The sequence below is a fragment of the Danaus plexippus genome (genome assembly GCF_018135715.1).
Source record: "Danaus plexippus chromosome 18 unlocalized genomic scaffold, MEX_DaPlex mxdp_35, whole genome shotgun sequence".
Classification (NCBI taxonomy): domain Eukaryota; kingdom Metazoa; phylum Arthropoda; class Insecta; order Lepidoptera; family Nymphalidae; genus Danaus; species Danaus plexippus.
The window spans coordinates 1,464,746-1,485,527 of record NW_026869854.1 but is presented as its reverse complement, the minus strand read 5'-3'; the positions used below and the strand labels follow the sequence as shown (position 1 = coordinate 1,485,527).

The following is a 20,782-nucleotide window of genomic DNA, read 5'->3' as shown; positions in this document are numbered from 1 at the left end:
GCACCGGTGACAAGAATGATTAAGAGAGATACTAGCAAGAAATTATGTACAAACATTATTAGTGTAGTTTTATATGCTAACCAGCGAAATTAAATAAAAATCATATTCTTCATAGGCTTGATTGTTTACATATTGTTTGTGTCAATACTTAACAATAAAAGCGCGTTTCTACAAGAGTCTGAGCGTCACATAAACGAAATTCAATACCTAAAACGGAGCACAACGAAATAAAACTGCATTTAAATATAAAGAGAATCGTCTATTTATTAACTTGGTAGGCTCGTCATCATCTCACTATTTCAGAACAAACTTCATCAATAAATTAATTCGGCCGCGAAGACGCGACATCTAGTAACTTTCATCGGAACTAATAGTTTACATCGAACTGAGCCATGCAATACAATATCACCTAGCCGAGACTTCAATCACGGAGCGGCGGGACGTGTGCCGGGACGAGTTGTCAATGATCGCTCTAATAAATTATCTAAATAGCAATCGCTGTGACACACCTCCCGTCCGCTCACAGATCACATTCGGTCCAACACACTCCGACCCGTAGAATTATAGTAACAGTTGAAAATCTTTAACACTTTATAAATCTGTTATGTGGCAACGTGTAAAGGAATTACACAAATAAATACATACGCTGTGTGAATGTGAACTAATACAAAGTAACATGTACATAGCGTCTCGTCCCTTCCTGTCGGGTTTCGACGCAGCAAGTCGGTGTTTCCTTCTATAAGACACGTGTGTATAGATCTACATTCGTTGTAAACAAACTAAACGTTAAATATTCATCAGTACTTTTCAGAAGCGGCGATAATCAATAAGGCGCGTATAAAACTGCTGTACATCTCGAAACAAATGTCAAGAGAATGGAATAAATGCATCTAAACATTTCAATTATAAATAAAGATCGTTAAGCATCGTCCGGAATATAAAAGATTTCAATATTTCTACACAGTAGGAAAGTTTTACGACTCCGATAGCGAGTGAAGACTCCGTGTACTGACCGCTCGGACACAATGTTTATGTACTGTGCCGGTGGATTCCAATATGTATTTATATAAAAAAATTAATACTTTCAAACTGAATTACTGACGCTGGCTTCGTTCACTCTCTTCGTACCGCGTCACTGAACATATATTATAATATTTAATTGAAAATTGTCGCGATCATAAACATTGGTCACACGCTTTCAATTATATCTATCTAGCGTCCGCCCTCCCCGCGCTCCCCGCCCGCGACAAACACAACCACAGCGAACCATTCAATTCATTACTGAATTTCTAATAATACGGACTAGCAACAACAGAGTAATGTCAACGCATTGTACTACATAAGACCACGAACCACAACTTTGTCTTTGTCGCCGGCGAAGTGGCGCGGACCAACACGCTCGACGGAACCGAGCCTCGCGTCGGTTCTACGTTTATATTTAATAAAATCAAATAAATAATTTTCATATATCGTAAAGCTCACAGTGCTCTCGGACCGCCTCATTCAGAAATAGACTCTAATACGGAACGTAATAGGGTCGAAGTCGAACGGAGCGGCGACTGCAATCTTTGATCGCTTCACCTACGTACTATATATACACGTGAGCCGAAAGGAAATGTCTTTGTTACGATCACATCGACCGACGAATCTCAACGTATTGCTCTAAAAGTGGACCCGCGAGCGGCGCGCTGTGTACATTATATTACATGAAGGTTCCTTCAACGGGTATGTCGACCACAGAGCCCGAGCCGCTCCCTGCCACGAGGAGCTCACTTTACACTGGTCACCGTTCACCGGTCAGTCCTACACAGTATATAAAAGACGGGAGTCGGTCGGTCGCTAGTCCACGAGGTCGCTCCTGTCCCGCCGGCGCTCGGGCCGCGGCGGTCTCGCCCACGTGTTGACGCCGCCGTCCGCGCACGCCGTCACCAGGCACTCCGCGCGGAACAGCAGCGCCGTCAGTCGCTCGTGGGCGATCTTCTTGCACACCAGGGGCTCCAACACGGGACACTCGTCGAATCGCGGACACGCCGGCGAGCCGATAAGTCGCAGCGGGTCCGCGGCGGGCGTCCGGGGCGCCGCGGGCCGCTCCGGCTTCCCCAGGCTGAAGTTCCGACGGTGCTCGGAGCGACGCTCGCCGAAAGAGAAGCCGGCCAATCGCTGGGACAGGTGCGCGCCCAGCGAAACGGATGCCTCGTCCTTGCCACGCGCCGCGCTCGTGTTGGAGGCCAGCGTGTTGTTGGTCTTGGCGCGGACGGCCGCCTTCGTCCCTGACGGCTCGCCCGCCGTGTTGGCGCCGCTCAGCTCGACGTGCTTGTGGCCGATCTTGTTGGTCTTGCCACAGCGCGGCGCCTTCGTGCCGGGCACGCCGTTCGGCGACAGGTGCTGGCTGTTTGGGGACAGGTGTGCGGAGGCGCGGGCGCGGGGCGGTGGCCGGAGCACGTCCTCGGTGAGGTCCCACAGACAGAGCTGCGTGTCCTGCGAGACGCTGCCGAGTCTGTAGCACTGGCCGCCCTCGCCGCCGGGGTCGCGGTCGGCCTCCACGAAGCCGACGACGTAGGGGTCAAAGGCGACGACAGAGACCCAGGAGCGGTGACCTTGACCCCGCGCCACAACTCGTCGCTCGCCGAAGGACCACACGGTGACGAGGTCGTCCTCGCCGCCCACCACGACGTACTTGCCGTCCGGCGACCAGCACACACACAGGAAGCCGCCGAAGTAAGACCGGGCTCGGCCGATCAGCTCCATAGTGTCGTAGTGGAACACTCGCAGGAACCCGTCCTGGGACACCACGGCCAGGTTGGCGCCGCACGGCGAGAACGCGAACTCGTTTATACAACTACCCTCCGCACCTATCACCCACCTGAAATGTATTCAATATTACATTTTTACACTTGCATTTTAAACAATAAAACAGACACTAGAACCAATTTGTTTTCTATCTAACGAAAATAGTCTTTCTATAAGAACTTACAGTGAACTGATGATAAATTTAATAATTTTTTTCCATACTGTTACTGTTACCTGTACAAGGGGTTCCTAGTGGACTTCGTCCTGCAGGTGTGGATGGAGTAACCATCCCCCGTCTTGAACAGCTGATAGTGCGGTGCAGCCCCACAGACCAGTTCCTCGTTGTAAACATACAACTGGCCCGAGGCATGTGCGCTCACAAACAGGTTGCTGGAACCCGGCACCCATTTGATACAAGTCACTCGAGTCTTGTCTATGAGCCTCTGGAAATTGTATACACCAAGTTAAATATAATTAAAATGTACTTATATTGGTCTTGTTTAATTTTGTGACAGTCAAGACATATTTTCAGTCAAAATTATTTAATCACTTGTTTGCTTCCCTTATTCAAAAATTTTAAATACATATTAAAAAAACAGATTTTTATTAACACTTGGATAGAAATTTGATGATGAAAATAAAAAACAGAAATTTAATACCTATATAATACATTAAGTTGATTAAGACTTGCATGTCTGTCACATTAAAAATAAATTAATTAATAGTCTTATGAGATGTGTCCACTAACCTCTTCATTATATAATTTACTTAACTCCTTCTTAATAGGATCTATGAGTTGTATCTGACCGGTGGAGAAACCTATTATCAAGGACACCGTTTCCGAGGTCATTGTGACCGTGTTGAAGTCGTGGCATGTTGGGTTCGTGCCTTTGTATATCTTTTTGTCCACCGGCTTGGTGAGATCTGCAGCCTAACGAAACAGAATATATACCAAACATGACATCATAGACAATTCTTCCATGTACACTTATTCTGGCTCTATAAATTGAACTGTTCTTTATGTGACTTTAATTTTTTTTTTTTTATTTGTCAGGTACTTAATATATCGAACAATTCACAAATTTGTATTTCTTAATGTATGGTAACCTAAATTATACCAAAAATGACTGGAGTATTTTCAGTTTTTTTTCTTTCAGTGGTTTTTTTTTTATTCATATCACTTCATAAATCTAATTGCTAAAAAACTTTTATCCATTTTCTAGTAAATATTTGAAAGGAAACTTATCAATTTACTTCTGTTCTATCAACATTGATATGTATATATACATGTATGTATACATATACAAACAGGATTTTTTTATAATTCTTCTGTAAAACTGGATACAACTTAAACTAAACATGCTAGTTTATCAGTTCATTGAAAATAGTAAATGACAATAATAATTTTGCCACAAGATTCTTCCCTATTGCATCGCACTTTTCAGTCTCAAATAAATATTTTTTGTAATTGCTAGTGTTCGAGATACCTTTAAAATGTTTGTTCATGTAATGATATTAAATATTTACATGCCCTTAAGAGTTGTATAACCAAAAAAATGTTTACCTTCTTGATTCCTCTATAAACGTAAACATAAAGCTCCTTCCCATGGTTAAAACATATTCTGTCATCGGAGCCCTGTCCGTCGGAACCGGGTGCTCCATCCTCCGGCCCCGGCGGCAAGGTAACGAGAGACACTCGAACGTGAGAGGAGCCTGAGCCACTGGTGTACCCCACACGATTAGGCCTCGAATACTCGGACAATGTCATCAATCTGTACGTCCCCTCTCGAGTCACGAATTGTGTCTTCACATCATCCTTCCCGCCAGAGTCAGATTGCACGGCCATGTTATCATATCCTGTTATTATTCATTGATACCGCCTGGGAAGCCTGATTAGATCGGTTGACACCTCAGCCCGCACGCTTATTAATTATTTTATAAGCAATTTCCATAGCTTATAAGTACTTATTCCGATCAACTCATTAGGTGCTAGATTATAATGCTATGTATTGTGTGTTTTAATTATGAAATGCTGAATCAAATTAGTTTCTTGTGTGTATGCAACATTAGCAGTCAGGTGTCATATCAGACAACATGACGGCTCGTTGTTTATGGTCCTATTTTTTTCCAGACATAGATTCTTATAAAATAGACTTTTATATGTGTAATTATTTAGGCTAAATTTATACGAAAAACTATTTTACGTTTTAAATATTCGTATATCGAATTTTAATTGACAAAACAATAATAAACTTATTTCTTAAATTTATATTACATTGGTGTTATACATACATATTTTAATTTAAAGAAACTTAACACTTCAAGGGACAATAAGAGAAAAATAAATTATATATCTAGACGAGACGAAACCTCTTAGCATTCAATGGATTCACCGTGCGGGTGCCGGGTCCATCGCGTTGCAGGGAGAGGAGCTTCAACAGTGCCTGGGACTTGCGACCCAGGAGTAGGTTTAAGGGGCCCCTAACTAACGCTCGTTAAACGCTGACCCCCACTGTCCAAGCTCCTCTCCCTACCTACCCATATTTAAAAAGAACCTACTAGGGCTGCCTTCGAAGTACGTTCCAAGAACGAATTGATGTGAGTTCTGGACAGGCCCAAGTCTTTTAGTAGGTTTTAGAGAGATTTAGCCGTTATACCTCTCGCTCCCACTTCTACCGCGTATAAATCCAAGACGAACCTATTTCGAGTGAGTTCGTTTGTGAGCTCGTAATATTTGTTGACCTTGATGGTATGGACTTTGGGGATGTTGGTTTCCCAAGGAACCGTAAGCTTTATCATCACAACGCGCTTTAAAATTCGCGAATACATAAATATGTCTGGTCTGGAGGCCGACGCACAAATATCCTCGGGGATTTTGTATTGTTTTTCACACGTATCCATCATTATAGTCCAATCCGTAGCCGCTTTAAGGATGGAGTAAGGCTTGACATTTGTTTTTACAGCCCTAGTGTCCTCTCTCACAAAACCTACTGATCGCTCGTTTGTGGTTATTTCCTTTTGCGCTCTGGCTACCGAAAGACTAACCGCTTCACGTATGATTTCCAGAACCCTATCGTGACGACGCGAGTATTGACCGCTATCGAGGAGTACCCTACAGCCCACCAACAAATGCCTAGCAGTTCCAACTGCCTTCCCACAGATGTAACAAGTCTTTTCGGTACCTTTATCCCATCTTACTAAATTACTCTGATCTGGGAGTCATCTGGAACGCATTGAGATAGAATTTTAGCAATGCTGGCGACCAATCATGGATTAAGGTGCGCCATTTTAGTGCTAATGGGATGCAAAAATCTCCTATGTCTAACCACTCGTTCTGCATTTCTAAACTTATTGCATGGATCTTATATTTATCATTCTCGTCTTGCCGAATAAAAGACTTCAATATATCCGTATCTTGAACCTTCTTACTTGATCCTAAATGATGATAAATAATTTGATGAAGTCCGTATTTTGGTATTTGTATTACAAATATAAATAAAATTTTAAAAGTGTAGTACGAGTTTCTAGGATTGTCAAAGTTGCGATTCAAAAAGAAGACAAGAATATTTTAAACATTTATTTATTTATCATTATATCTAAGTATGTTTTCATTTTTCAACTGATTCTTCTTTTTCACTTGATACCTTCTCACTCTCTGACGTGTTAGATTTGCTTTCATTTGTTGTATTCTTGTCTTTCTTAGCTTCTTCTTCTTCCAGGAATTTGTCCCACTTGTTTATTCTCTTATTAATATCAGCGTCGGTCTCTGCTATCCTATATTTTGTTCGACCGTCGTATGTTTCTGCTGTGATTTGTCGTTTTCCAAACCACCTGCCATTTATTAGCTGGATGACAGCGTCGGCTTGTTCGGGTTCTTTCATAGTGATCTGTGCAACACCTTCAGGATGTGCGTCATATATAACCACCTTCCTCACCTCTCCACACTTGCTGCACTCCTCTCTCAAGTCTTGCTGGTAATCAAGTATAAGCTGAACATCATTATCAAAATCTGACGGATGGAATAGATTTTTAACTATAACTATCCGTTCGTGTTTTGATCTCTCTCCTATAAATTTTTCAGGCCTCCAGTCGAATAGCTTCTGCTGCATTTTCTTGAGCTTCTCTAATTCCTTCTTTTTTTTCTTTTTAGGTTTCAGAGCTGGATTGTAGTCACCTTTCATTTGGAATTGTGCTCTTTCAACTTTTATCTTGTTTCCTTTATAATCACTTCCATCAAGTAACTTCAACGCTAGGTCGACGGACTCTATCTTTATGTATGTGCAGAGAGCATCACCTTTGAAACAGTTCTGTTCTTTGTCCATGTACAATTTGACCTTCATCTTCTGGTTCACAGGATCTCTTTCAACCAGACCACATTTCTGCATCAGATTGACGAAGTCCTCTTCCGTTAGATCAGTGGGCAAGTTTGATACATAAACCTTTGTATTTTTTTCATCCGACTGTTCAAACCAAGTGGGTTCACTTTTTCTTTTCACACCAGCGTCTAGTTTTTTCCTCTCTTCCTTCAATTTAACCTGATCTTCATTCTTTACTGATGTGTTATCAACAAAACCGTAGGACATTTGGTATAGAGCAAGAAAGTCATCATCGACTTTAGGAATCCAAGCTTTTTTCTCATCATCCCAAAAGAATTTAGAGCCATCTGATTCTGTGTAAATGTGAGTGTCATTTTCATAACTATATGTACGACCCTCGGGTTCTCCTTTGGGGACCCATGAGTTTGATTCCTTATTCCATGTGTATTTTTGTTTGTTATTAGGATCTGTATAAATAGCTTCAACTCCTTCATATGATATATATGGAGAGTAATCACCCCATAGTTCGTTGGTTTCAACCTTATTTTCACTGTCACCTTTTCCTTTTTCACTATTCTCCGTTAAAGGTGCACGCTCTTCTTGCTGTGTTTCTAGTTTTGTAATGTCGTTAGTGTCTGATACTGATGCTTTCTCTATTATATCATTTAGTAATCCAGTAGAATCTTGTTTATTCTTTGAATCCTCACCTTCGCTTTGCACATTTTTCTCTTCTTCGTTTAGCTTTTGCACAGTCTCATTTGAAAGTTTAATAACAAATCCAGACTTAGTTTTTTCAGGTTTAGCCATATTCAAAGGTTATTTAGGTATAATATCATTTTATAACTATATTGAATATGTTGCTGCACCAACAGCTTCTCAGAAAACGTATTTTCTGTAAATATAATATTTTCCAGGCTCTCATAGAGAACTTGTTAGTTGTCACTACAATTGACAATAAAAATTAAAAATATCAACAGAAAATAAAATCTTATTTCATAGAGTTATGCATTAAGGTGTCAGTTTAATTTAATAAAGCATTTTTATGGTGTTTTATAATATACGTAATTATTTAAAATCAAATTTTTGTATTCATTTGAAGAACTATCTATAATCAAAAATTTTTATATAATTCAAATTTTGAATCTCAGGCCCTTTGAGTTCTGACTAACCTTGAGCCCCTTAATACATTCAAAAATAAAACCTCACAAAAAAGTATTAATTTGAAACTACTGATAGTGTACCCATTATAAATCGCAATGTAACAATAATTTAAAAAGTCCTAACCTTCCGAACTTGCCATTTACCAAGAGCTTTCAGAGCGAGACAAAACATTACACAATATGAAAATACACTCGTGTCTTATTTTTCAATTGGCAATCAAAATTGATAAATTCAATATTTGAATATGAATTACATTTTCCACTAGTTCTATGCTAGTTACATTTTTATTTTGCCAACTTGCGGAATAAAATTTATTTATAGTGTGAATACTGTCGTAACTCTTATTATTGATTGTTTTTATTTTTCGTATAAAAACTATGGAAGATTTGAAGGACGTTTACATTTCGCCTTTGCCGGATTCTCCATACGTAAAGCCTTTTAGGTTTAATTATACTCAAAATGGCAAAGAGAAGACGTGGGATCTTCTAGAAGTACATGATAGCGTTGCTATAGTTGTTTTCAATGTCACCAGAAAGGTTATGGTTTTCGTGAAACAATTCCGTCCAGGTATACAGTACATTAATCCATAAAAGCAATTATGTATTATGAAACACGAAAATATTTTTTATATACACTAAATATTTTTTTCCTATTTAGCCATATATTACAATTGCATCCATCCTGATGACCGCAAAGAGGAAGTTATAGACACTAAGAAGTACCCAGCATCCCTGGGTATTGCTTTAGAGATGTGCGCTGGGATCATTGATAAAAACAAACCAGTAGAGCATATTGCAAAGGAAGAAGTTCTTGAAGAGTGTGGATATGATGTTCCTATTGAGAGATTGCAAAAAATCACTTCCTATAGGTAAACCTAGATTTAGGACATAAATTTCTTGTTACAATAAAAATTTAAGGTTAAATAAAGAGAGAAATAAATGTTTGCTAATTAGCTTTTACTATCGCTTACATGCATAATTTAAAAATAATTATAATCAACACATCAGCATGTAACATGAATAATTTATGGTACTTAAAATTATAGTAATAAAATTTTAATTTGTCGCTAGGTCTGGTGTTGGTGTCCAAGGTGCTTTACAGACATTTTTTTACTGTGAAGTAACAGATGACATGAAAACAGAACAAGGTATATTTTATAGCATTTATTAATTAATATTAAGTGAATTTCTGCCCGCTTAAAGGATCTTTAGTTAAGAATTTCTCTTCAGGTATTGGCTGAACATTGTGGCTAATATTAAAATCATACTTATAAAGGCAAATTAATTTTCTTATGGAGTTTATTTTGTGTATTATATCAGGTGGCGGAGTAGATGATGAAATAATAGAAGTAATTGAGAAAACTATCCCTGAGATAGAGGAAATGGTAAATTCTCCCGGACCGATAGCAAGTCCTCCGAGTTGTTTGTTTGCTCTTATGTGGTTCCTGCACTATAAGGCAGACAAGTTCAAAAAGTGAGTAACAGGCATTTGTCAATTGTTATATATGTGGGTGTTAGGGTTATATATATATATATATCATGTGATAATTTTGTTGAGAAATGAAATATGTACTGCTTACAGTTTCAACTAGTTCTGCTTGCAAATTTAAAATTATATGTTTAATCATGACTTTTTTTTTGTAAACTTGGACATCAAGTATATCTGTTTATTTAATCTGTGTACAACACATATAATGAACTTTTTTCTGTCGTTTGCACAGATCTTTTGCACCATATTGTAAGGAATGTAAGATTAACAATAATTCTAACTTGATTATGTAAACATGGACATACATTTTCCTGTTGCATCCATATTTTAGTCAATTTGTATTTAGAGCAATGCTTATTTTGAATGGTAAAAACATTAGGTTTCATTGACTTGTAATTAAAACAATAATAGTTGAAGTATTTATTGTTTACTTTCATTTATTTTGTTTCATCCGAATAACTAACTATGGCTACAATTCCAATGATACATTTAGATATAATTCTGTACCGTATACATGTAGTACATAACATAACTACTTAATTTCAAAACATAACAATAGTGATTGGATCTTGAAGACGAGTTTTGTATAAGACAGTTGACATTTAAAGTAAAATAATGAATTTTGAACCTTAATTATGTTAGTGTATTTCTAAACATGTAATTCCTTCCATCTGAATTTTAAGCACTCGCCAGAGATTGCTTAATGCTGCCAGAGTACAGACTTTCTTGTTATTTGGTCTGTGATTATAATCTTGTTTTAATAAAATTATGGAATTCTAAATGTGTTTTTTTATTCGTGACACAATAAATGTTTGCAACGCTGGGAACAATACATTTTATATAGAAATGGCATTAAAGTAATTATAATAATAATGATAAAGAATTAATTAATTATACAACTTAAAATGTTTACTTACAAAGTTTTATGCTACATTAGCTTGTTCATAATAATTTAAATAGAAACTGACTTTGTCTTAAATTAAATGTAATCACACGAACAAGGGAATTAAATAAACAGTCGGAGAGGAGGAAATTGTTTAATGAGCACGAGCCGCTAATGTATCCTGGTGAGATCCTCCACTATTTTGATGAGATCATCAACTGTGGCATCTCTCATCATGCCACCGCCGTCGTCAATCTGATGGAAATTTTAATGTGTTTGGTTTGGTAACTATACAAACAATACATAGGAAAACCTATACAAAAACTAAGAATATTATTAATTATCTTAGATGATTTCGGAAGAATGTATTGAATAAATGTTAAAATATAGAACAGAAATTATTTAAGGATTAAAATTTTTCACTTTGTTTATACATTGACTAACGGAATTAATACTAAAAATACGCGTACCTGTAATCCTTGCAGGGTTTCTTGCTGCATGTCTCTGGAGAGATCTAAGAAACTTTCTATCAGGTCACCGTCGATGAACCCTTCGGCTGGTTCAGTTTTGATATCAGTGTTGAAAGATCTCCAGAACGAGTGAGGGATCTTGCCCACCGATTTAATGGTGTGTGTGAGCCTCTCTTCTAGTTGGTGAAGGAAATCAAATAGTTCCTGTGATAATTGCACAACCAGACCTGAGAATAAATATTTAATGTTATTATATCTCATTAATAAGAAGAAACAACTAGACTACAGCTACATTACAGTCCTTAATAATTTAAGAATATTTTATTCAACAAAATTTTAGACAAAAAAAATACTTGTGTAATTCCCGACATATAGGACATGTAATATAATTTATGTAGTGGTATACAAACATATAGCGCCGGAGACAGTAGCCAGCAGGACGGGTCGGGCAACGGGCGCGGCGGTGTCTGCGAGTTGAGCGACCAGAGCGCCCCTCCTCATCACGTTCACCATGTCACCGACGTGGAACTGACCCATGTAGCCCATCTGCTGCCTCTCTTCATCAGTCGTGGCCGCGCTGACGGACATACAATACATATGTGTATCAAAGCTAAACATATGAGACTATCGGATATCACCTCACATTCCGAAGCTCAATATAATTAACTCTCAAATATTAAATAGAGTGTCCTCCAACTGCGAGCACTACTACTATTAGGTTGTCCTATATGTCCTCGTGTGTTGCTGGAGTCAAATATAGTTTAGCCAAGTTGTCTTAAACCCAATCGTATAATCAGCCAGGTGAGAATCCGTATAAATTAACTAGGGCACATTAAATAACATGCATCAGCTATCTCGTCACCGTCAGATTCGCCTGCTGAGTGATCACCAGGCTTTGATGTACCGTGTTCTTTTACATAAGAAAGCAGTCCCCTGATTTTGCAGAAATGTATATGTTCCACATATGTTGAAGGAAAAGCTGCAAAAACTTTTATATATTTTATAAGAAAAAAAAAAAGGTACAAGTATGACTTGTCGGCTGGTTAAGCAATATACCCTTGTGTTCTATTATATGTCAGCTCCAACTTCCACAAGTTCCATCTATTACTCTAAGGTTTTATCCTTGACTGAGGGTTGATACTTCCCAAGTGGAGATTTTTGGGTTTGGAAACGCAATCATCAGGCGATCGGCCAACACCATAAACATTAGTTCCTCAACTGCCAGCAGCCGATCCCAAGAGAAATATAATAATGGGATACATATGTCAAGTTAGTATAGTTCCTACCTGTCTTTTTGGCATACAAAGAGGTTGAAGCTGTTCTCGGCCCCGAGGAAGGTGTCGTCATCTAGGATCTCGACGGCCGTCATCCAGTTGGGGCTGTAGTCACGAGCTATCTCTTCAAAGGAACCCTCCATCTTACGAAAGTACATAACATTAATTATGCTTGTTGATACAATATTATAATTTATTATATATAGCCCCAGCCACGGACCGACAAAGGACAAGTAATTAAAATATAAAATACACCGACTCAGGCTTTGCTTTAGTGATTACAGTTGTAATACAGTAGGTACTGCAGATTATATGAATCGGTAAATATAATTTAAATATAACATATACAGATTATAGTTTAGAAAGTGGTGATAGTATGAAGTAGTGATGTCTACTAGCAGTACTGGCACAGCTTACAATGTCTTAGTATTTTAGGATTTGTTACGTTTAAATATCGGAGTATTAATTTTTAAGTCCAATTTATTTATTTTTATTATAATAACCAACCTGCTTGTACTGCAACAAAGACATGGACCTCATGAGATCTCCCACAAGTATGAAGTCGCCCTTGACTTTGAGGTACAAGGCCACAATATTGTTGAAGTGACTGCATTCTAATCTCAACTCCTTCTCCGAAGTCCATTCAAATAATCTAACCTGAAAATTAATACTTTTAACTTCTGCTTTGGTAATTTTATTTTATATTATATTGTATAATCTGTGTAAAAAATCTTGCAGATTACTGTTGTCTATACTCAGCACACTTACAGTGCTATTTATGGATGCTAGTAACTTTCCATTGAACTCCACCAACGTGTAACAACCTCCTTTGATTTCTTTTTCAGCAACTTGAGTGAGTTTTCCTTCGCACCAGTGGAATAAGAGAATCCTCCCCTTAAACAAAATACTTATGTCGTTATACGAAATCTCTCATTTTTTAAATATATTACAACAATTAACTATGTCAATAGTTGTAACGGCATTAGTACAGGGTGTTAATGGAATGGTAGTATGCAGTAAAGCCATAACGACATTTCTTACATCGATTATCGGTAGCTGAGTTACACGTCTTTTTACTTTCACCCTCTTAAATACTTATGTCTTAAGTATGGCAACACTACATACAAGAACAATAAATTGACCTGTCGTGTAGCGCTGATGGGTATATTTTATCCTTGTTTAAGAAATAAATATCAACTGAGTCCTTGTAAAACTGTTATAATAATTGTAAGTACACAATATATAGTGGTGTAACCTGTTTGGGTTCCGACTCCTCGGGGTTGAGTATGGCGGTGCCCACAGCGTAGTAGTGGTTGGGATCGTCGGCCAGCTTACACGACACTAGCGACATGGCGAACTCGTTGGCCAGCAGTTGATGAGCGTGGAGGACTGGGGAGATCAATATATATATACATATAATTCAAGTGTATATACACTAATATATATTAGAGTAGTGTCCAGGGCCATAACTAAGAATATTTATGAACTCAGTCTTAATAATTCAGGATCATATAGTCATATATATACTAGCTTAGCTTGAGGTCAGAAGTAGAAATAGTGCAATGTGGGCAGTATTACTTGTATAAACCGTTACACTTTGAATGTGATGTCGGAAAGAAAAAATATAGTTCACGTTTTGATTAGTTAGAGAGAAGCAGGAATTCGTTTTTACCGGAAGTAGTTACGTGTATGTTATAAGTTATAACTGTGTTTAATTTTCAGTAAGTAGATAGGAAACGGACTATCCAATATTTCTGTCTCTACTGAAGTATACATGTATATATACCCATTCCGATAATTGAGGTCATCTTTTGGGACTAGTACATTTAAAGGAAACGAAGCTCCTACGACCGGTCTAAAATAATTATGATTCACATATGCACTAAGTATGGATAGAGCTGTAAGTATTATAGTGTGTGTGTGTGTGTTTATATCTGTGCTGACCCTCGAAGGTGTGGTGGTCCAGTATGAGCAGGTTGTGGAGCTCGAGGTCGAGCGGGGCGGGCGCGTGCTTGGAGGGCGGCGCGGCGGCCGAGGCGGAAGCGGCGGCCGTGGAGGCCGAGGGCCGCACCAGCGAGCCGCACCCGCCCGTCCACTCCACCTTGTCCACGCGCATCGTGATCACGCCGAACGTCTGGAATCATACAGTTGTGAGCATGGGTAATGGCCACCCAGGGGAACAACTACAGTCTACAGCCATGGTTCTCGTGAAAGAGGCTGCGAGTAATCCTGTAGCGAAGAGTAAGGATCAAGCGTTGATATTAAAATTAATCAAATAAATAATTGTAGTGAAGTTTCGATATAAACGACTTAAAGCCAATTCCCCGTTATAGTGCCTGAAAGACGGTATATTTATTTCGGTCTGGGATATATCAAGAAGTCGCTAACTTCTTCGTAAGATGAATTTGTTTGTTTACCTGCGAAGCTTCTTGGTACGCGATGCGTCTGGGCGTCTCCCCCAGGGGCACGGTTCGGATGTGCAGCTTCTGTATTTCATCTATGGTACCGATGGTCACTGTGCTGTCTGTGGCTAGAGCAAGGCTGGAAGGCGAATTGTACGATGTTTTATGACTATGACATTACCAAATATATGAAGAATATAAACAAAAAATATATATTTATGAATAGTTGTATATATATTATATTAGTTCAGTTAGACTTGCTCGGTATTGTTAAATGATAATATTATGTCTAGTATAATGAGGGCAGATCAGTCTTGCCAGTTAGCACACTACAGTGGCTCACCTGTCGGGATAAGCCACGGCGTTGAGTGAACACATATGGGCCACTTCCTTGAGATTAACGTTGGAGAAAACCAACTTGTGGTTGGACGAAAATATAACTGTTGGACGATCAGAGCACGCGAAGATGTTGGTCGTTGACAGCGATCTGGAAAAATACCAGCACACTTGTTTAATGGATTGGACTTTTATTAATTCTATATTAAGTTTGGATAGTATCTTAGTCTGATTTAGAGATATTAAGGTAATATTGGAACTATGGGACATTATTATCATTAGAAATGTCGCCAAAAGTTCCTTTATATTAATTTCTTATTACAGTCCATGTAGTGTGAGGCTCCAGTGATAGCAGTATAATACCTGAAGCTCCTGAGTACTGTGGGCTGCGTGCCAAGTGTGACCTTCTTCTTGTTGGTGAGCACTCCGCTGTCCGGGTCTACGGTGAAGTAGAACATAGAGCCGTCACCCAACGCGCACAGCAAATAACACACGCCCTCCAACACACAGATGAGAAGAGAGCGGGGGATTATCTCTGAAACGATACAGTCATTATTGAGGATGTTTCACTATAGACGTCTCAATTGATTACGAATAACTTTAGACGGTACGAAAGAGTTAGAATTACTTTCAGTGTAGGATTTTAATATATATATATATATATATATATATATATATATATATTAAAATCATAAATATATTATATTTTTATTTAATGAAATCTTTTGTATGTACCTTGAAAAGAGTTCTCACCAAATATATTTATATATATATTCAATTTTTATTTAATATAACTGTGTCAAATGGCTAACTCACAAAATAGAAATTTAGTAATAAATAAAGCTTATAAGTTTATATAATATAATTATGAACATAACAAAATGCCTATAAGAAATAAGTTAGTTTTCCTTACCTCCAGAGAGTTTCTCCGTGTGGAGTGGTCGGAGGTCCGGTAACTTGAGCACTCTGACGGATATATCAGTCCATAGCCCAACACCCAGCAGGGCCTCCTCGCCTCCCGGGCCCAGGTCCAGGCAGGCCACCTCCTCGTTCATGCACACCTCACTATACAGACGCATCATATATAATACATTTAGTTTTAGTTTCTATGAATATGAGGACGAAAAAATGTGGCAAAATAGCAATAGGGACATTTTACACAATCCGGACCGAGTTGGATGTTTTGAAGGTATTCATAATGATATCCTAACAGTCACTACACATAATCTAGTGTGGTGTGGGTTAGGTGCGCCCGGGGGCACCACTACAGTCAAGCTTTTCATGAAACAAATTCTGTAGCTAAATGTAACCAGCGTTGATGGCCCTCACAATGAACGGACCCTTGGGTTCTCTCACCTCACCTATACAAGGCAATACATATACAGCTTTTAACTGTCTTCTAGTCGCTACACATAGCCTAGCGTAGTACTAACGAAATCAATTCCAGCGCCCCCTGTTTTATGGCCACGAGGTATATCCTCAGCCCAGCGGCGGCCACGGCCCGCGTTTCTCCACACGACACCACGGACACCGCTCGGCCTGCCGGGGCCCAGGCGGCGACTCCGTTCCAGCCACCTGGCCCGCGTCCTATGAGTCGTATACCCTCGTCGGTGACCTGGATCAGCTGGTCGTGGCACACGTTCCCGGTGAAGAATGTCTGTCTGTCCGACACGAAACCCTTTATCTCTGTCTCCTCCACCTCCTCGCCGTTTAGAGTCAGCACACTGAAATATTAGAAGCATGAATGTTATACAATGACACCGGTCTATATTATGAATGTAACAGTTCACGGGTGTATTTGAAGGTAGCTATTATCTCACCGAGTCTGCCCCACGAAGGACAGTACGAGGGTGTCGTGGTGCGGTCCCTGGCCGAGTGTGAGCGCCCACATGCCCTTGATGCCGGGCAGGTCTATGGACGCCTGCTCCTGGATGCCGATCCCGTTCCGTATTATACGCAGCGAACCCATCTTGAACGCACCTGTAACAGTTACATCAAGAGATCCATCATGTATATGTCCGGTAGGCCATGAATTGAGAGAAAACATTAACAGACTCACTTTTATTAAGCGGTTAGATTTAAAATTTTATAAAACTTGAGTATTTTGTAAGTTTATATTAGCAAAGAAAGGAGTTAGCTTCATATGACTGATTGTCAGTCTGTCTCCATATAACATCTAACCGGAGCACGTGATGAGTTGGTTCTGTCCCTGGCGCTCGAGGTCCACGACGCACATGTCGACGATGGGCGCGAGGCTGGTGAAGGTCTCCATGGGTTGCACGTACTGCGAGGCGTCGTCCCTCACCGCGGCCAGCCGGACCAGGGCGCTGTCCCCCAAGCGAGACCCCACGAACACCACGCCGTTGTCCAAATAAGTCATACACTCGGGTATCGGGATATCACCTGGATTATGTTGCACATTGTATTCACAAAAATATGGGGTGAGGGAAGGGGGAGGTGTCAATGTATTTAAATTAAGTAATAGGGAAAATTTATAATCCTATCAATTGTTTTTTTTTATATATGATGAAAGGATATTTAGAGCATACAAAGAATATTTATTTTGATATAGTTACCATCGAATACAATCATAGTATGCCCCTTAATGTATCATACCAAAAATATGTTAGTATTCTCGTACAGCTTAGTTAATTTTCTTTTTAAACTAAATATATTTTTTGTATCGGCAGTATGAAACAGTATGTAAGGTGAAGACTGTGTAACCCCAGAACATTGGTGGTCAAACAATGGTGTGTTCCAGTACCGAGCAGTTCAACTTTGAGGTCCCTGACAGAGGCTGTGCCGTCTCGCTCCGACAGTTCCAACAACAGCATGAACAGGCGGCCGGCGATGTCGCCCAGCAAGTAGCGGAGACCGCGAACGTCCACGCGGCAGTAGCAGTTGATAGGGGTCTAGACACAAAACACGGGCTTGTGACTCTCGCTACTAGACATGAAAGGTAGGATGTACTGCTATTTATATCGATGGCTCACATATTACTAGGCAAATAATTCACAGTCACCATATGTGATACAGCCTTTAGTGATTTATTAGTGGTTGAGTTAAAATAAAAGCCAAGTTATACTATACTAGACAATATGTGGAATGCTGGGTTATATACTCTCCCACCTGAATCTATGTCACTATGATCCACCTTATATATACAAGGTAAGGCTCATCACTATGATCACTAGTGATGAATGTCATCTAAACTAAGTTGGTTATCACACCATGTCCAGTTTATATTGATCTCTTCAATTAACTGTTATTAGTTCTTACAATGTCTGTTCAGCATTTAGATTTAAAATTAATGTAAATCTTACATTATTTTAAGTTGTACATGTATGTTTGTTATGAATATCTTATTAAATCGCCTTCATAAGACTTCCATAGAAGAAGCCAGCTATTTAATAAACTACTTGGCTTCATTCTGTGCCATTGGCAGAATATATTGTGCACTTTTGACTTTTCTGAAAATAAAATTTAAACAGAGATTCTCAAATGATGTATTTACCTTTATCTGTGGCGGTGCAACTGCTACATAACTTTGTCCGTCATGATACACAATAGATTCTTGACCAATCACAATAGCACCACCTAGAATAGTTTAAAATTTGTGTTACTAATGCAGTCTTAGTTTAAGTACAGTAGTAAAATGTTACAGAGCAAATGCAGAGTAATGTATTTTTTATAAAGCTTCTATGTTAAATAAAAAATAGTACCAAGTGGACTTGGAACTGGAATGAGAATTGAAGCCTCTGTCTCCACATTGTCCTGCTTCCATGGTATCTTCATGAATTCTTTGTCCCTTAAATTAATCTCATGGGTCTGAAAGCGAGAAGATTTACTATTGTTAAGTAGTATGATTATATTTATTAGGATGGTATATAAAGTCTTAACTTAATAATCAAATATTAAACAAATGATATAAATATTTTAATTTATATATATTTTTATTTTAGATTTACATGAAAATATTCAAAACTAAAAAAAAATATATTTTTATTGTTCAAGTCTATTTAAATGAGAAAAAATTATTCACAGATAATAAAATAAAAAAAAATATACCTTAATATGTCTTCCATTGAGATCCTGATGAATTAAAATTAATGTTGGATTTGAGCATCCGTGCAGAAATTCTAAGTCGTACACATTCAGCTCTTCTAATCTGAAATTAGTTAATGATTTACATTTTTACAAACATACATTAAATATCTTGTACATATAAATTGTATTATTAAATATGTTGTTTACCTTAAACTAGCAGCTTTGAGCTCAGTAGAATCTTTATCCAGTGGTATTATTTTAAATAATCCATCATATAGCCTGAGTCCAATCACTCTGGCTTGTGGGTCTATGACTGCCAGAATTCCGTTCTCCGATGGTTTGCCGATACGGTCGGCAACATTGCCATGAGCTCTGGTGACTACCTCCAGCTCCCCGTTAGCCCCTGTCCTCCATTCCAGTATCATAGCATTGTAACGAGCCGTCAGTATGAATACTAAATCTTTTTGCTCATACTGAAATATATAATGAAATAGAATAAAAAAAATCACAGGAATATTTTTTAAAAATCTTTTATATAAAAAAATAAAGTCGGAGAGTCTTAATGAGAATCTAATTAAGAAAATAATGTCAAATACAAGTATGTATTTGAAAACAATCTCTAGAAATTTCTTTGTAAGTGGTAATAGTTTTCAGATACTAAGGCAAATTTTATGTTTACATTAATTAATGTATATATTTATAATGAAATACAAATCAATCAGTGCTTCCCGTTTATAGATATATCATAAACAATTTAAGTTCACATAACAATAACAAATTAACTTTGACTTAATATCGTCAAATGCTTACCGGTGGTCTAAATAATTTCATCTTAGCCACCCTCCCATACAGCCCAACCTCCTTCATAGGTCTCAGTCCCTCTGGAGTTACTAGGTACATCTCCAGGCGAGACACCTTCGCCACTAGAAGGTTCAGATCCGTAGGTGATGTAAAATTTCCTGTTTTAAAAGAAAAAAAGACTTCATATGGAAAATAAACCACTATAAATAGTTATAATTCTTAAGAATTTCTTAAAATATAAGAAAAAATAGAAAAGCATGTTACACACATAATTTATAATGTTATTCATTAATCGGCTTCGAGAAGAAGATTCATAAATTAAAAAAAATGTTATATATCTTTAAACACTACATATATGTAATTTTTAAATTACTCATTCAACAGGGAGAGATGCAAAGTTAAGGTATAAAATACAGTTCTAGTCAACAAATATTCACATAATCTTATTAGCCGAAAATATTTCAATATACATATGTTTATTGTATTATGGGTAACCTCTACGACACAAAGATCGATATAATTTTAATCACTGTACCTGTGATACATGATATAACTGCTGTAGGCTTCTGTGCGGTAACTACGTAATGATAAGCCATTGTAAAAACCTTTATGTACGCATTTAATTTTAATAAGTATTCGTATGTATTTATTTTTTATTTATTAAACGATACACCCGTACGCCGCCTGCCCGTATTTAGTTATCTGTGCACATTGTTTATAATTTACAGACTATATTACTATAGGTTTATTTAATGAAATAAAATAGAATAAAATAAGTCTGAAATTATTTCATTACGTAATGACCTTCTATAAT

At 38.2% G+C, this 20,782-nt stretch overlaps 4 protein-coding genes across 4 annotated transcripts; 1 reads left to right on the top strand and 3 right to left on the bottom strand.

Moving 5' to 3' along the window:
- Positions 1-238: 238 nt before the first annotated feature.
- On the bottom strand, positions 239-4,878 carry LOC116772868 (WD repeat-containing protein 20). Its single transcript, XM_032665165.2, has 4 exons — positions 4,355-4,878; positions 3,539-3,721; positions 3,025-3,233; positions 239-2,863 (listed from the first exon to the last, which is right to left on the bottom strand). Exons 1-4 carry the CDS (start codon positions 4,634-4,636, stop codon positions 1,840-1,842), a joined length of 1,698 nt encoding a protein of 565 aa, XP_032521056.1. The 5' UTR covers positions 4,637-4,878; the 3' UTR covers positions 239-1,839.
- Positions 4,879-6,352: 1,474 nt separating this feature from the next.
- Positions 6,353-8,061, bottom strand: LOC116773171 (HIV Tat-specific factor 1 homolog). Its single transcript, XM_032665571.2, has one exon. It carries the CDS (start codon positions 7,911-7,913, stop codon positions 6,399-6,401), a length of 1,515 nt encoding a protein of 504 aa, XP_032521462.2. The 5' UTR covers positions 7,914-8,061; the 3' UTR covers positions 6,353-6,398.
- A 392-nt stretch (positions 8,062-8,453) lies between these two features.
- Positions 8,454-10,536, top strand: LOC116773172 (uridine diphosphate glucose pyrophosphatase NUDT14-like). Its single transcript, XM_061528666.1, has 4 exons — positions 8,454-8,834; positions 8,925-9,135; positions 9,338-9,414; positions 9,587-10,536. Exons 1-4 carry the CDS (start codon positions 8,645-8,647, stop codon positions 9,742-9,744), a joined length of 636 nt encoding a protein of 211 aa, XP_061384650.1. The 5' UTR covers positions 8,454-8,644; the 3' UTR covers positions 9,745-10,536.
- On the bottom strand, positions 10,161-20,782 carry LOC116773170 (DNA damage-binding protein 1). The gene is made up of 22 exons (XM_032665569.2): positions 20,504-20,782; positions 19,978-20,126; positions 19,375-19,640; positions 19,189-19,288; positions 18,843-18,948; positions 18,635-18,717; positions 17,885-18,032; positions 17,302-17,523; positions 16,941-17,100; positions 16,554-16,844; positions 16,034-16,185; positions 15,484-15,655; positions 15,128-15,271; positions 14,800-14,923; positions 14,327-14,516; positions 13,638-13,771; positions 13,151-13,276; positions 12,890-13,039; positions 12,395-12,525; positions 11,519-11,685; positions 11,109-11,335; positions 10,161-10,893 (listed from the first exon to the last, which is right to left on the bottom strand). The coding sequence occupies exons 1-22, from the start codon at positions 20,562-20,564 to the stop codon at positions 10,810-10,812; spliced, it is 3,387 nt and encodes a 1,128-aa protein (XP_032521460.1). The 5' UTR covers positions 20,565-20,782; the 3' UTR covers positions 10,161-10,809.

Bases quoted from the DNA above. Each gene is read 5' to 3' on its own strand.
- LOC116773172 (XM_061528666.1), top strand. From the start codon at position 8,645: ATGGAAGATTTGAAGGACGTTTACATTTCGCCTTTGCCGGATTCTCCA. The intron at 9,136-9,337 runs GTAAACCTAGAT...ATTTGTCGCTAG, and splicing joins CAAAAAATCACTTCCTATAG to GTCTGGTGTTGGTGTCCAAG. The intron at 9,415-9,586 runs GTATATTTTATA...GTATTATATCAG, and splicing joins TGACATGAAAACAGAACAAG to GTGGCGGAGTAGATGATGAA.
- LOC116772868 (XM_032665165.2), bottom strand. From the start codon at position 4,636: ATGGCCGTGCAATCTGACTCTGGCGGGAAGGATGATGTGAAGACACAA. The intron at 3,234-3,538 runs GTTAGTGGACAC...TACAATTTCCAG, and splicing joins GTAAATTATATAATGAAGAG to AGGCTCATAGACAAGACTCG. The intron at 2,864-3,024 runs GTAACAGTAACA...AATACATTTCAG, and splicing joins ACTAGGAACCCCTTGTACAG to GTGGGTGATAGGTGCGGAGG.
- LOC116773170 (XM_032665569.2), bottom strand. From the start codon at position 20,564: ATGGCTTATCATTACGTAGTTACCGCACAGAAGCCTACAGCAGTTATA. The intron at 15,656-16,033 runs GTAAGGAAAACT...GTATCGTTTCAG, and splicing joins CACGGAGAAACTCTCTGGAG to AGATAATCCCCCGCTCTCTT. The intron at 13,772-14,326 runs GTCAGCACAGAT...TGATCTCCCCAG, and splicing joins GGACCACCACACCTTCGAGG to TCCTCCACGCTCATCAACTG.
- LOC116773171 (XM_032665571.2), bottom strand. From the start codon at position 7,913: ATGGCTAAACCTGAAAAAACTAAGTCTGGATTTGTTATTAAACTTTCA.